The 14,417-nt window shown below is 37.9% G+C and overlaps 1 protein-coding gene across 1 annotated transcript; it reads right to left on the minus strand.

Annotated features, from left to right (window-relative positions):
- Window positions 1–5,224: 5,224 nt before the first annotated feature.
- On the minus strand, window positions 5,225–13,454 carry LOC136243062 (uncharacterized). Its single transcript, XM_066034579.1, has 2 exons — window positions 13,274–13,454; window positions 5,225–6,458 (listed from the first exon to the last, which is right to left on the minus strand). The coding sequence occupies exon 2, from the start codon at window positions 6,345–6,347 to the stop codon at window positions 5,490–5,492; it is 858 nt and encodes a 285-aa protein (XP_065890651.1). The 5' UTR covers window positions 6,348–6,458; window positions 13,274–13,454; the 3' UTR covers window positions 5,225–5,489.
- Window positions 13,455–14,417: the final 963 nt, after the last annotated feature.

A 14,417-nucleotide genomic window follows, 5' to 3' on the forward strand; every position in this document is an offset into this window, starting at 1 on the left:
TCTCGGTGATCCCTTATCCGATTGGAACCCAATTTGCTACAGAGTTGCCCGCCAGCCAGGGAAGTCTACATTCCAAATTGGAAGGAAATCGCTCCAGCCGTTTCCGAGATACGAGCTGCCAAAGTTTCGATTTTTTTTCTTCGCTGTTTTCTTCGTGTTTTCGCACACTTGCAAAAATTGCTATAAAACGCTAACGCGTACTCCGATCGCCTTGAAATTTGGCACACAGAAAGGGAGTCCAAAGGCGAATCCTAGCATTAAATTTGGTGCAAATCCGATGGATGATTCAGGAGTTATGACCGATTATTCGCGTAACAAGATCGATTTGTTGTCACGCCTACAAGATAAACCGCTTCATGGAATGAGTTGAAAATTGCTAGACCTATGTAGATGGAGTAACCATCGTAGGAGTGCCTTTTGGTGGTTTGAAAGGAATCGAGATAAAGACCATGGAGATATGACACAAAACCCAACCTGTGTCACAATTACGCAATCGATTTTTATGAATAAAAAGTATTAGTTTTCACGCCTACTAGGCAAACCGCTTAGAGCAATGAGCTGAAAATCGGTGTATAGCTGGAATAATCTTCATAGAAAGTCCTTGCAGTAGTACAGATGAATCGGGTTACAAACCACTGAGTTATGATTCGAAAGCCAACTTCGTGTAGCAAATGCGAGATCGAGATACTCTAATAGAACAGTCACCCTAATAGAGCATTCGGATAATTTATTTACTCCATTATAGAATTTTATTACATTACAAGTTATTTTGTAGGGAGTTCAGCTGCAAACAGTTAATCTTATAGACAGTTCAGCAAGAAGCAAGTCACCTGTGGAGAGATAAGCTACAAAATTCTAATATATCACTGTAGAGATTCAGAACATTACAAGTCACACTGAAGAGAGTTCAGCTATAAACAAGTCATGCACCCTGTAGAGAATTCAGCTACAATCAAGTCACTCTCTAGAGAATTCAGCTACACACAAGTCACTGTGGAGAGAGTTCAGCTAATACAAACAAATTACCCTGTAGAGAGATCAGCTACAAACAAAACACTTTGCAGAGAGTTCAGCAACAAACAAATCAACTTGACACGTTACTTACTGGCTTTCGTATATGCCATATTTGTAGGGGAGCATCCAGGGGCAGAGGAAGAAACATTTTTAAAGCTATACTTTTCCAGGAAATGACATACTTTGAAGCACACTAGCAGGCATGCAAGATACCAATCTAGAAAATTTTGAAAATTAGTCCTCTGTAATTGAAATCTGTGAGTGATTTAACATTATATAGCTTAACTGTTATATTAGGGTGCATGACTGCTCTATTAGGGTATCTCAATTCTGAGGCATTTATTTTGCTATCCAGGGATCTAGGGGCCTCCAGAGAATTTTTAAACTGGACTCTCAAAAACTGAATCTAAGATCAGCAGTTACCAACTATATGTAGTGTAGCTGCTGCTGCTGCTGCTGCTGCTGCTGCTGCTGCTGCTGCTGCTGCTGCTGCTGCTGCTGCTGCTGCTGCTGCTGCTGCTGCTGCTGCTGCTGCTGCTGCTGCTGCTGCTGCTGCTGCTGCTGCTGCTGCTGCTGCTGCTGCTGCTGCTGAATTTACTCTTGCTGGCAGCTGTATTTTTTATTCTGTAGCTGCTTTTGCATGTACAGTTGCCATGTGTAGCTGCCAGCTGATTGCTATCTGCAGCCACCTCTGGCATAATATTATTTTGTTATTTCATGCAACTGCTGCTATTACCAGTAGCTGCTTCTTGCTGTATATTCAGCTAATTGTAACCTATCATCAACAGGCTATAGCTATATAGTTAATATTAACAATAGATTTTGCTGTAATGTGTGCAAACCAATCCGCAATGATTAACTACTAGCTACAGAGGTTAAAGACCACGAAAAGTTGTAGCATCGAGAAATGTCCAAAGACTCCATCTAACCTGAAATGAAATTAACAGCAGGCATTAAAATCTTGTTTATGCCATTGAGTTGGAACCTTTCACTCTATTTGCATTGTCCTGTAGAGTCATAGTAACTAATTACAAGCATGTATGCATGACCCATTTAAAACTGGTCAACTGGTTTTTAAATGGGTCACAATTTGGGTATGCAGTTTATAATAGAAATCTATACAGTTGATTCACTGTAATTGCAGGTATATACATAACTAAGCATTTGTACAGTTAGTATAGGTGCCACACTATTATTACTATAATGTTTAATGACAGCTAGAAGTACTTTTAGAGGGGCTAAATCCCTCCATAATCTTTTTGAGAGGGGCTATAACTCCCCCCTTCTCCACTGCCCATGGTGTAGCCATGGATACTAGAGATTTGCTTGATTGTGTACTTACTATTTACATGTAACATACACATGTAAAGGCCAAAAAAGAGTGGTCCTTCATAGAAAATTTGTCTGCCTTTAAGGTTCTGGTACATGGAGTTTAACCAAAACATACTGCCTGCTTTTATTCTGGGTATGCAGATGTGCCATGGTTGAATTTTGTGCAGCAACTTGTACTAACTTATTAGCCAAACTATGTATGCACGTATAATGCTGTATTGAAGACCTTCACTACTATGACTTAAGAGGAAAAATTATTTTTAAATTACAGTATTACTTCAGTTGTAGCTAGGGTAGGCATGCAGACATTCTCCTTAAATATTGCTTCTGAATCAGAGATTAACTGTTAGAGATCCACTGAAAATAAGATTACTGGACTATGCAAATAAAGTACGTGCATGTAAGAATGATGTAACGTGACCAGATCTGCAAAAAGGGGTCTTATAGCCTTTCTGAAATCCCATGTTTGACTAACCATAACTCCTCATGCTTTTTACTTATCACCTTCAATTATTACACCAAACAATAGCAATTTGTTATGAGTATAGCATGACTAAATTTCAGGGTAGTACCATATTCACTAGCCAAGTTATGGGTTGTCAAGTACATGCAATCAGAAAGGATATAACACCCCTTTTCACAGATCCAGTCACATGTACTTGAGTACTTAAAAAGTAGACTGCTTCTGGCTGAAAAGTGCATCTAGAAATCCCTTTTGATAAGTTTCAACTTCTCCGAAGATGCATTCATAATATAATTGACTCTGCAGAAGTACATCCAGTTACTTATTTTAAATCACAGTCTCCTGGGAGTTGTTAACACATGTAATATTCCTAGACAACTATCATCTCAATTCATGTCTGCATCAACAACTTGCATCCATCCTCTTTTTCTTTGGATCTAGGAGACACTGTTAGAGGGGCACAGGAGACCTGAATGAAGAGAGGCAAGATTTATTAGGATAAATAAAATGTGTTCATTCCATCATAGCTGAAAAGAATGGAACTCCATGGTACACAAGCTGTATTCTTTCACATATCTTTGCAATTTGGTTAATCTATATATTTTGAGGAATGAAGGACACTTACATTCTAAGACTCTAGTTGCATATCTTCTGAGAAATTGAAATTAGACTCCCTATGTTTGAATTTCAGAACATTTTTGATAGCTATTGCTTCAACGTGAGTAAATTAAGTTTTTATGACATAGAAGCTGTTTGATGGTTATAAGTAATATGCTACATAGCATCAATAGCTTGGAGACATGCCTTATAGTGTGTATACTGTAAGGGGGTCTGGGGGCATGCCTCCAGACTTTATTTTTAATTAAACTCTGAGATTGAATCTGAGTGTGATTTTAGCAGTTTATCGCAAGACAATTAATATCTATTTGACTGTACTGTTGTATTAGGGTGACTACTCCTCAATCTTGATATTTATAGTAAGCCTTCTACTAAATACAGAAAATTTTCTCTGAAAATTGAGTGTGAGAATAATTTCAACAGTTTGTTAGAATAGTTACTATTGCTGAATATTCACATGCTTGACTGGTGTATTAAAGTGACTGTTCTATTAGAGTATTTGTCCTGTAAGTCCAAGGGGGCACAAGAAGGACCGAGGGGTACAGCCCCTTTGGCCCCCCTCAGATCGTCCTATGTCCCCGGGCTACTGGTATATGTGGTTATATATATATATATATTTGTACTACTTGATGCAAAATAAAGTGCGACATGTGCGACTGCTTAATAGACTGTCATAAATTGCCGGATTACCTCTGTACTTTATGACAAAACAAAAACAGCCACATGCACACATTGGAATGCCATCTAATGAATGTTGTTGATAAAATATTTCCTCTATTTTAACAGTAAACAACAAAAATGTCCATGTTTATTATTAATCTGGTTGACTGGCTCATTTTGGGGAAAGTTTGTAAAGCAGATTTGACATCCTGCCATGGTCCTCAACAGCAATGTCACTGGGCACAAACTACAGTTGTTCACAAAATGTTAGTAAGTAGGGATGTTAAGCAAGGCACAATACATAGCTATGTGAGCACCATGAAGGTTACCGTAATTCACTTTATTTTGTGTAGCATTGTAATATGTCTGACAACGACTTAGAGTCTTACCTTCAACCTCAAGGATAGTGGTAGTATGTACAGTAGACAACGGTTTCTCATTAGATGACCAAGGTAATTGCTTTACATTGCTTAGGTCATCTGGAAGTCACTTCAATGATGACTCTTCAAGCAACTGGTTGATTATAGCAGTACACAACTGACATATAGCACATGTGATGGAGACCACATACACGCAGGATAATAATGCAAGCAGCTTATGCATATTATGTTCACAGTGTGTTTGGATTCCTTATTTAAACTTCTAGACTATCTATTTATGATTAGTTACAATAATTATGTTTTATTCAAATTATAACCATGATAAAACAATACCCAGGTATTTAAAGGAAGTACATATAATCATAAAATGTTGGAAGCAGACATTCACAAAATTACAAAACCATAGCTTTCCCGTAGTGGAATAACTGCATGCTTCACATACATATATGATTATTCAATGCTACCTAATCCTTGAAACTGCCACCAACATGGCACTGAGCAACTTGGTTACTCTGCTGCAATGTTGTCATCCATTATAATAACATATATAGACAAGCAATTGCTTAAATACTTATATAGGAAGGTACAATATGATACAGCCATACTGCTATATAGAAGAATTTCAAAATTAACATTTCAGTGTAAACTTTTAGTAAGGTGCATGCACTGTAATCTATGACAATAGAGAGAAATACAGCCCAAGTATATTACATACTGCAGTTATTCCTGATATGATAAGCTATCGATATACTCCATGTACAGTAGCTACTAAGTTAGTAGGAAGTTGCTAGCATATCAGAATGTTGTAGATAGAATTATACTCTTTGTATGTAAGTATCATACTGCTTGAAAATTATTCAGTAGCTGCATACAAAAAAACAAAATATAGTTGAAGTATATATATTTAAGTAGCTAGTGCATGAGTTTCTTTCAGTGTATGTGCTGCAGCTTGTGTGTCCTGCATTTCCATGTTACTATTAATAACTAAAATTTCAGCATAGAATTCTTGGGTAGCAGTAATTCTACTTAATGTAGAGTTCTAGCTTCTCAATGGCTACATCTTCATCAGAATAACTTTGGTCTATACAGATACGAACTTCAAAATCATCAGTCACACACACTGGTAATTTCCTATAGAACCACGGCATACCAATTTGAGCACAACATCCATTACCAGTGCCACAACCAGTACCATCCCATAAAGGGTCTGATAGGTGGTATGAAGCACCATCCCATGTTCCTACATTTCCAGACTCACAGTAGTAGTGATTCCCTACAAAAGCAGGTGGAGGGGGACCAGGATGAGTGGCACATGGACAATTACAACAATCATTATCATGGTCGTCACTTAAACCAGCAGCATATGTCCAGACATGTTTACGTGGTGATCCTAAAGTGATGGAAATACCATCGACATATGCATCATCAATAGATTGTTTCCGACTGACAAATGCATCTGGTGATCCCTTTTGATAAGCCTTAGTTTGTCCACAAATGTGTTGATAGTCAACTCCCTTCACATAAAATTGTGTAGAAGCACATGAAGGACCAACTAGTTTTCCTATGCACAGTTTCCTGGGAGTGGTGATCTTGTGCCATGTTCCTGGACAACTATCATCTCGATTCATGTCTACATCAACAACTTGCATCCATCCTCCTTCAACACCATCACACTTTAGCTTCATGTTACAAGTGACCTCAAACAATCCTTCACTAGTCTTTATCCAGTATTGTCCAACACTTCCTCTACTAGTAGGATTATGCTGGTATATATCATGACAAGAAGTAGCAGGATTGGCTTGGCTTGTGCCAAGAAAACTTTCTTCGTTGTTAGCCAAGGCAGTTGCAAACAGCAGTAGTAGAACAAGGTACTTTGACATAGTCACTGGTTTGCAAACTAATAGCTATATGCTTCAAAACTCTGCTTTAATAGGAATGCTGACAGGATGTTTTGGCAATTGATATTTTGTTTTTGTTTTGATACTGCATAACTGTGGATGTCATGCATAATAATTTATGCAGATATGTATTTGTATACTATATAGGACATAAAGCATCATGTGTGTATGTATGTATGTATGTATGTATGTATGTATGTATGTATGTATGTATGTATGTATGTATGTATGTATGTATGTATGTATGTATGTATGTATGTATGTATGTATGTATGTATGTATGTATGTATACTAGTATACGTATGATGTATTTGTACACATGGGCACTGTTAAATAAGTTGTCATAAGTCACTGGAATATGTTATGTAACTCTGTACTTTACAACAAAAACATGAATAGCTGCACATATTGGCATACCATCTAACAGGATGTTGTTGATAAAGAAATTATCCCTCTGTTTTGACAGTAAACAACAAAAAATTCCCATGTTTACCACCTCTCAACCACAGGTATTCACAACAGGATGTTAGGGAAATTTTGTAAAGAATTCAGAATCATATACATAAACATGTTGCCATGGTTCCTAACAACTATGTATGCACCACAAGGGAAATGACACATGTGACAAAATTGTGGTAAGTGATCAAGCAGTGTACAGCTAATTTTGTTGTCATCTTCCCAAAAACAGTGCATGTTGCACTAAAATTAACAAATGAAGGATGACACACTAGTTCCCAAATGTGTTTCCTTAGTAAGTCTGTCATCAACATCATAGCCCATTGAGTCAAATAGGCTGCAACATCTAAATGAACATTAATATCTCGGAATACATAAAGATCTATCCTGAAATATAATTTGCTCCAAGGCAATAAATCACTGTTGAGTTGAACATTTAGTAGATTTGGGTTGGTGGATAGGGACCCGCCGATTATGCTCATAATTTTACCTATTATGCTATGCTGCACTGCTCAAAAATTCACCTATTATGCTTAAATTAATGCTCAATATTTACCTATTATGCTCGATTATGCTCAATGTTCATGCCTTAGTTCATATGCTTTGCTATTAGTTTAACACTGTATAGAAAGAAAAAAATGAGTGGCTGGAACACAAATAATAAATTCTTGCTGCATGTAAGAGAAAAGATCGATATACTCTAATAGAACAGTCAGTTTGATGATTGTTCTATTAGAGTTACTGATTGCTCTATTAGAGTATATCGATCTTATTATGCAATTGTCATTTTTCCAGCAAGAATTTATACTATCGTATAAATATTTAACCTATTATGCTGGCATTATGCTCAATGCTTTTAGGTACCTACTATGCTCAAAATTATGCCAGCATAATCGGCGGGTCCCTATTGGTGGAGGCTAGATGTCTTTAGTTAACACTTCTACATTCCCAACTCACTTACTGTTCACAATATTAATGAAGTCTATGACTAAAAAATACACCACTACACTTGATGAGTACACAGACATGCCACTAAGTTCAATATTTTGTGTGATTACACATCAGATTACAAATTAGATTAAATCTCCTTCCATTGATGTGTATAATCTTGATTATTATGACATATCTTTTTGTGAAATTTTAATTAAACTAACATTTTGAATTACGTAATAATATGATTAGATAAACTACAACTTACATATTGATTTTAATCAACACGATCAAGCCAGTGATTTGCAAACAGCTCTGGAATCATTTTACAGCACAACACTTATTCAATTCATGCATTTATTATTTCATTTTCCTTGCTACAATTGCTGTAACATTGCTCCTACTCTTAATTTTAATAGTACAATTTTCTTTTGATTTGGCTGCTATATGTACAGGTTGCTAGCAGAGAAATATCACTGCAATAATATAAGTAATGTACTATTATCTTATTGTAGCATTTGTGCTCTGCTATAAAGTTTTTATTTCTAGTTTAAATCTGCTTATAATCAAACATTTGTAATTTTATAGATCTACCAATAGAAGTACTAGTCTATTAGAAGTCCACAAAATGTGCACTCTATTAGAGTATTACAATAATATTATCAAATATTGAATTAAATCATGAAATACATTTATAAGTGTGTCTTCAATAATCATCATTGTATCTACATAGAAAAGAAGAAATGTGAGCCTCAAAGTCAGCCATAGGCTGGTTCTGGGGCCTTATAAAGTACAAAAAGAAATGAAATCCACACAAAAACAGCCAAGCTGTGAAAAAATGATGCAGCCTTAAAAAGCCTTGGTGAAAAAAGTTGTGAAATCAAAGGTGGCGGCCAAGAAATGACTGCAATGATGATAATGCTAAAAAAAATTAATAATAGCTGTGTGCATTGTTGCAGCCATTTCTTGGCCAATTTCACAACTTTTTTTACCCAGGATTTTTAAGGCTGCACCATCTTTTTACAGCTTGGCTGTTTTTGTGTGGATTTATAGGATGGTGTGTTTCTAAGAGTTCCAGTCTTGAAGGAGGAGCTATCTGGAGCATCACTAGCTCCAGGAAGTGAAGTTTCAGTTCCAACCTTGGTATCAGGTTCATCAAGGACATCACCAGCCCGAGATAGTGAGGAGAAAGAGAGTTTTTCTTTACAAGAAAAACGTGTGGACGAAGTCCTGAGTCTAATGAAAACTGAGTTGACAAATACACGACTGCAGTTACAATCAGCTCAGGAGGTAATGGTGTGCCTGAGAAAGGAATTGTCAGCACAACAACAGAGACTTCTGGAAGCCCAAGAGGTCATTGAAAAAATTGGCTGCTGAAAAGGAATCCCTCCAACAACATTTACAGTTGTCATGTTCACAGGTACAGGAGGAGGTCAAAAAGGGTAAAGAAAGGATTAAAGAGCTTTGGCAGATAAATTGCAAGCAGCTTATAGTTCATGACAACCTGATGTTTGAAAAGGAGAAAGAGATGAAATACAGACTGAATGAGGTAGAAATGGAGCTAACCGGACTGAAGGTAGAAGGAACAGGTATGACAAGTTTGTTAACTCTACCAGTTTTTTTCATTTGCTTGTGTAACCCCTAGTACTACATGTACACTATCTTCTGTATTACATGATCCCCAGGAGGTAAGGACAGGTCATGTAGATTTCTTGAGACAAACAAGTGTTACTGGCAATGTCCCATTATCTTCAGTCAGGCATGGTGCAATCTACATCCAAACTTTCGACTAATAGTCAGCAACATACAGGCAGATATTTACACTAGCATACAGTACAGCCTGCACAGTGGTAGGGTCCGCAATCCGAAAAATCAACTTCTACAAATCAATCCCCCTACCATTGTGGGGTGTTCATTGTAGTATCCCATTGCTTGATCCACCATGAAACCGGAGGTACGATTGTTGGCTTCACAGAAATATCATTTTCAGTATCTCACAAGATGCAAGATTTATTTTTAAAATTTCGTGCTCCACACAAAGGACCGGATGAAACTTGCTACTTAGCCACATTGTATCCAGAGTTGTTGTAGTTGAAAACTACGCACAGAAATAAGTAAATGATTTGCTGGGTGCCCGGCACAGGGTTGCTTTCTTTGAAAAAACAGACAAAGAAATACGAAGTTTCGAATTCAAACTGCCCTACCACCCAGGGCAAGAGAAGCCAACTATTCCTCATAGTGTTTCGATACGGTTGGGTGCATAGTCCGTCTATGCTGTTAGTTTGGAAAAGATCTGAGACTTCTCACCATCTGGGTGACGAGCATCAAAATTTTCTGCAGCATCAAAGAATTGTGTCGCGCTTTCTAGCCATTTCCAGCGCTTCTGCAGCCTCAACAATCATCAATTATAGACTAAAACTATGGCAAAAGATGTCCCTGAACGTCTGATAATAGCGGTTGTCAATTATTGCTTCATCCACAGCTTCCACGTCTCGCTCTAAGCTATGCATCAAGGGAGGCAGCAAAATCGTCCAAAATTGACTTCACCTCTCACGCTCCACAGCAGCTTCAAATCTTCACTAGATCACCCTACATCACCATTATGCTGCAAAACATCCCAAAACAAACCGAAAAATGCACAAAATCTTTCATTTTTGATTCGAGCTGGGTGGAGCTCCTGGTGAGCTGCTGGTATACTGCATCATATGAAATCACAGAAATACCAACTACTACTACTACCAAACGTTTTGAACCATCTTTTATCATCATTCTAATCAAAATTAAGTGACCAGTGTGGCATCAGAAGTACTGGAAAGCACTTTGGTACCATTGAGAGAATCCCTTGAAATGATGCACGAAAATTTTGACGTTCTTCACCCAGATGGTGAGAAGTCTCAGATCCTTTCCAGACTAACAGCATAGACAGACTATGCATCCAACCTTATCACATCACTATGAGGAAGAGTTGGCTTTTCTTATCTTGGCTGGTAGGGCAGTTTGAATTTGAAAATTCGTACTTTGTTGTCTGCTTTTTGAGAGAAAGCAACCCTGTGCCGGTAACCCAGTGAATCATTTGCGTATTACTGTGCGTACTTTTTAACTACATTAACTCCAGATAATACCTAGCTAAGCAGCAGGTTCTATCCTGTTGTTTGTGTGGAGCACGAAATTTTAAAAATAATTTTTGCATCTCACGAAATACTAAAATCGATAGTTCTGTGAAGACAACAATCGTGCCTCCGGTTTCATGGTGGATCTAGCAATGGGATACTACAATGAACATCCCACAATGGTAGGGGGATTGATTTGTGAAAGTTGATTTTTCGGATTGCGGACCCTAACAGTGGCAACCACACGAGTTATTTGGACCTGTGGGCCCTGCTAGTAGTTCAGGGATGAATGTGGTAACCAATCCATCAAGACACACGGTAGTGTGTCGTGCGGCCCAAGAAGCCGGCGCGCAACCCCGTGAGTATATTGACAGGAAGAAAGAAAACGCAATTTTCGCACCTCCGTAGCTCTGTGCTGCCTTGATGAAACAAGACAAATTTTGCTGTGTACATTCCCTCCAACTTCAGTACTCCACATTCCAAATTTGAGCGAAATCGCTTCAGGCATTCCTGAGATATGCAACTTCAAAAATTGGCTTAGTTTCTTCGTTTTTTTTCTTCTTATTTTTGGCCACACAAAGTTAATTATATGTTTCTGGTCCAGCTCAGATGCAAAAATTGACCAGGTGACCAGGCTTTCTTTTTTTTTTTTTTTCTTTTTTTTTTAGTTTTTTTTTTTACAAATGATTAATGCAACATAGCTACCAACTGCACTGTAATGTTTAGTATTAATGATGTAAAAAGTTTAAATTTCAGGAATCACAAAAGAAGGTACAAGCTGATAAACTCTATGAAAAAATAAACCGAGGATATAGCAGCAAACACGCCCATTTACAATCGATCGATCGCGTCATGCTAAGGAAGCATCTTGGAAAGCCTAACCAGAAAAAAAAATGCTTTGAACCACAAATAACGTACAGAGCTATCTTCTTAACTGTTTTATAGCCTTTCTATCGTATTATTTAATCAAACTTCTTAGATAAAGCCTCGAGGATGCCCTGCATTTTTGTTCGCGTAAGAGAGAGGGCAACGCCCCCCTCTTTCCTCGAAGGAGACGCTATCTCTGGAAGCTTATGAGGCCTTCACCGTTGTTTTTAAAGGTGGTAAATATCTATAAAACAGAAAGGGAAAACCGCTTAAGAAGAGTCGCCTAGGTACAGACACACGTTTTTACAAAAAACAAATTCAGTAAACAGGCGCGCGCACACAGCCGGCTGGGCGCGCGACTGGTTTAAAAATGACCCGCACGGGGACCAGAAACATATAATTGACTTTGTGTGGCCTTTCTTCCTCTTTTCGCACACTTACAAAAACTGCTATAAAACGCGAACGCGTTATTCGATTGCCTTGACATTTGGCACACAGAAGGGGGGTATAAAGGCGCATCTCGGTACCAACTTTGGCTGGAATACCATAAACAGGCAAAGAGTTATGAGCGATTATTCACGACAAATAACACCAATATGTTGTCACGCCTACAGGGTAAACCGCGTATGGGAAGAAGCTGAAAATCGGTGGGTGAATAGGTTAACTATTGAACCTCAAACCTTTTGTGGTTTGAAAGAAATCGAGCTAAAAACCAGGAAGATACAGCGAAAAAATCAACAGTGTGTAACAATTATGCAATCGAGATTAGCTAATTTTTATTCATTTTATTTTATTATTATTATTATTACTAGGACCGCATCACATACAACCAAGTACATACACCAACGTGACAGCCCCCCGGTGAGGCTATTAGGTGGTGAATGCATTATCCCCAAATCAACTCAATATGTCACAGTAGTGGCATCGTAACTAAAGGCCACCAGTAGCTAAGTGCCAGTACATCATTGGTGTGGTATAAATGGCACAGCGATGTGTACAAAGTATATGTATACAAAACATACAGGAGAGAACTATACATTATTGCAGTATTGTATGCAGCAATACATTATAGGCAACATCACCATGCAGATAAAAATTGTTAGCCAATATACAGCAATGCATATCAACATCAACTAGAGCTAAGTAAGGTTCATCAGTGATGTAGCAATGGCACAGTGATGGGTGACACACTATAGTTATGCATACACAACTTTCAGGAGATAGCTACACAATGCTGTAGGCGTATGCAAACCAGATGAACCAGATAAAGGAAGATAGCCAAGCCACTAGAGCCTAGTAGCTACGCCAGGTGAAGGCAAAAAAGATTAAGCACGTATTGAATTGCCTGACACCAACACAAAGAAAGTTCGCCATGCCAGCTGCACAAGACAAAAATGTTTACTTGTATTTTATATGTAACTGTAAGCTTATTGTAAAGAGCGTGGCATATGTCAGTTTAATGTTTTCTTGTATTGTTTATTTACGTGAATGAATCCACTGGCAGCTGGCATGGAGACTTGAGATGTTACAAACATAAAAACTTACTTGTAATCTTCTTGTTTACACAAGTGGCTTCTGGCTCTCCTGCACGGGCATCACTAATCTTCTTCGCGCAATATGTAAGTAATTAAGTAAGGGTGTGGTACTGGGCGTTATATAGAATTACACGTATGGTCAAGTCATCAGCACAAACAGGAGCGACGATTATACGTTTGTGCCTTCATTCACAGGCGAATCTATCCCCGGTTAGTTCATGTCTCTAGGCCTCGTAGTTTTCTCAAACATTAATTATTAATTATTTATTTATTTATTTATTTATGACGTAATTTTAACCGCGTTTCGTATTATTCTTAGTACTTGGTTGTATAATTATGCTTGCCACGCCTACCAGATAAACCACTTGGGGTAATGCTTTGAAAATCGCTGTACAGATGGAGTTATCATCTTAGAAAGGCTCTTCAATGGTGTAGAAGAATTAGACTTAAAGCCACGGAGTTATAACACGAAATCCAACTTGGTGTAGCAAGTGCGAGATCGAGATACTCTAATAGAGCAGTCGTCCTAATAGAGCAGTCACCCTGAACAGAATTCAAGAGATCAGTTAGAAATAAGTAACCTGTATAGAGATCAGCTACAAACAAATCACCCTATAGAGAGTTCAGCTACAAACAATTCACCCTGCTCAGACATCAGTTAGAAGAAGTTTTCTTGTAGAGAGTTCAGTTACAAACAAATCACCCTGTTGAAAGATCAGCTAGAAGATGTCACCTTGTAGATAGTTCAGTTACAAAGAAACCACCATGTAGAGAATTCAGCTACAAACTAGTGACCCTGTAGATACATCAGCTAGAAGAAGTTACCTTGTAGAGAGTTCAGCTACAAAGAAACCATTCTGTAAAAAGCTCAGCTGCAAACAATCACCTATACAGAATTCAGCTACAAACAAATCACCCTGTAGAGAGATCAGCTAGAAGAAGTTACCTTGTAGATAGTTCAGCTACAAACAAATCATCCTGTAGAGAGATCAGCTAGAAGAAGTTACCTTGTAGATAGTTCAGCTACAAATCATTCACCTTGTACAGAGCTCAGTTAAAAGAGGTTTCCTTGTAGAAAGTTCAGCTACAAACAAATCACCCTGTGGAGAGATAAATAAGAAGAAGTTACCTTGTAGATCGTTCAGCTACAAACA

Source organism: Dysidea avara, chromosome 13 (assembly GCF_963678975.1).
Source record: "Dysidea avara chromosome 13, odDysAvar1.4, whole genome shotgun sequence".
In the NCBI taxonomy this organism is placed as follows: Eukaryota; Metazoa; Porifera; class Demospongiae; order Dictyoceratida; family Dysideidae; genus Dysidea; species Dysidea avara.

Coding starts and splice junctions, on each gene's coding strand:
- LOC136243062 (XM_066034579.1), bottom strand. CDS start 6,347: ATGTCAAAGTACCTTGTTCTACTACTGCTGTTTGCAACTGCCTTGGCT.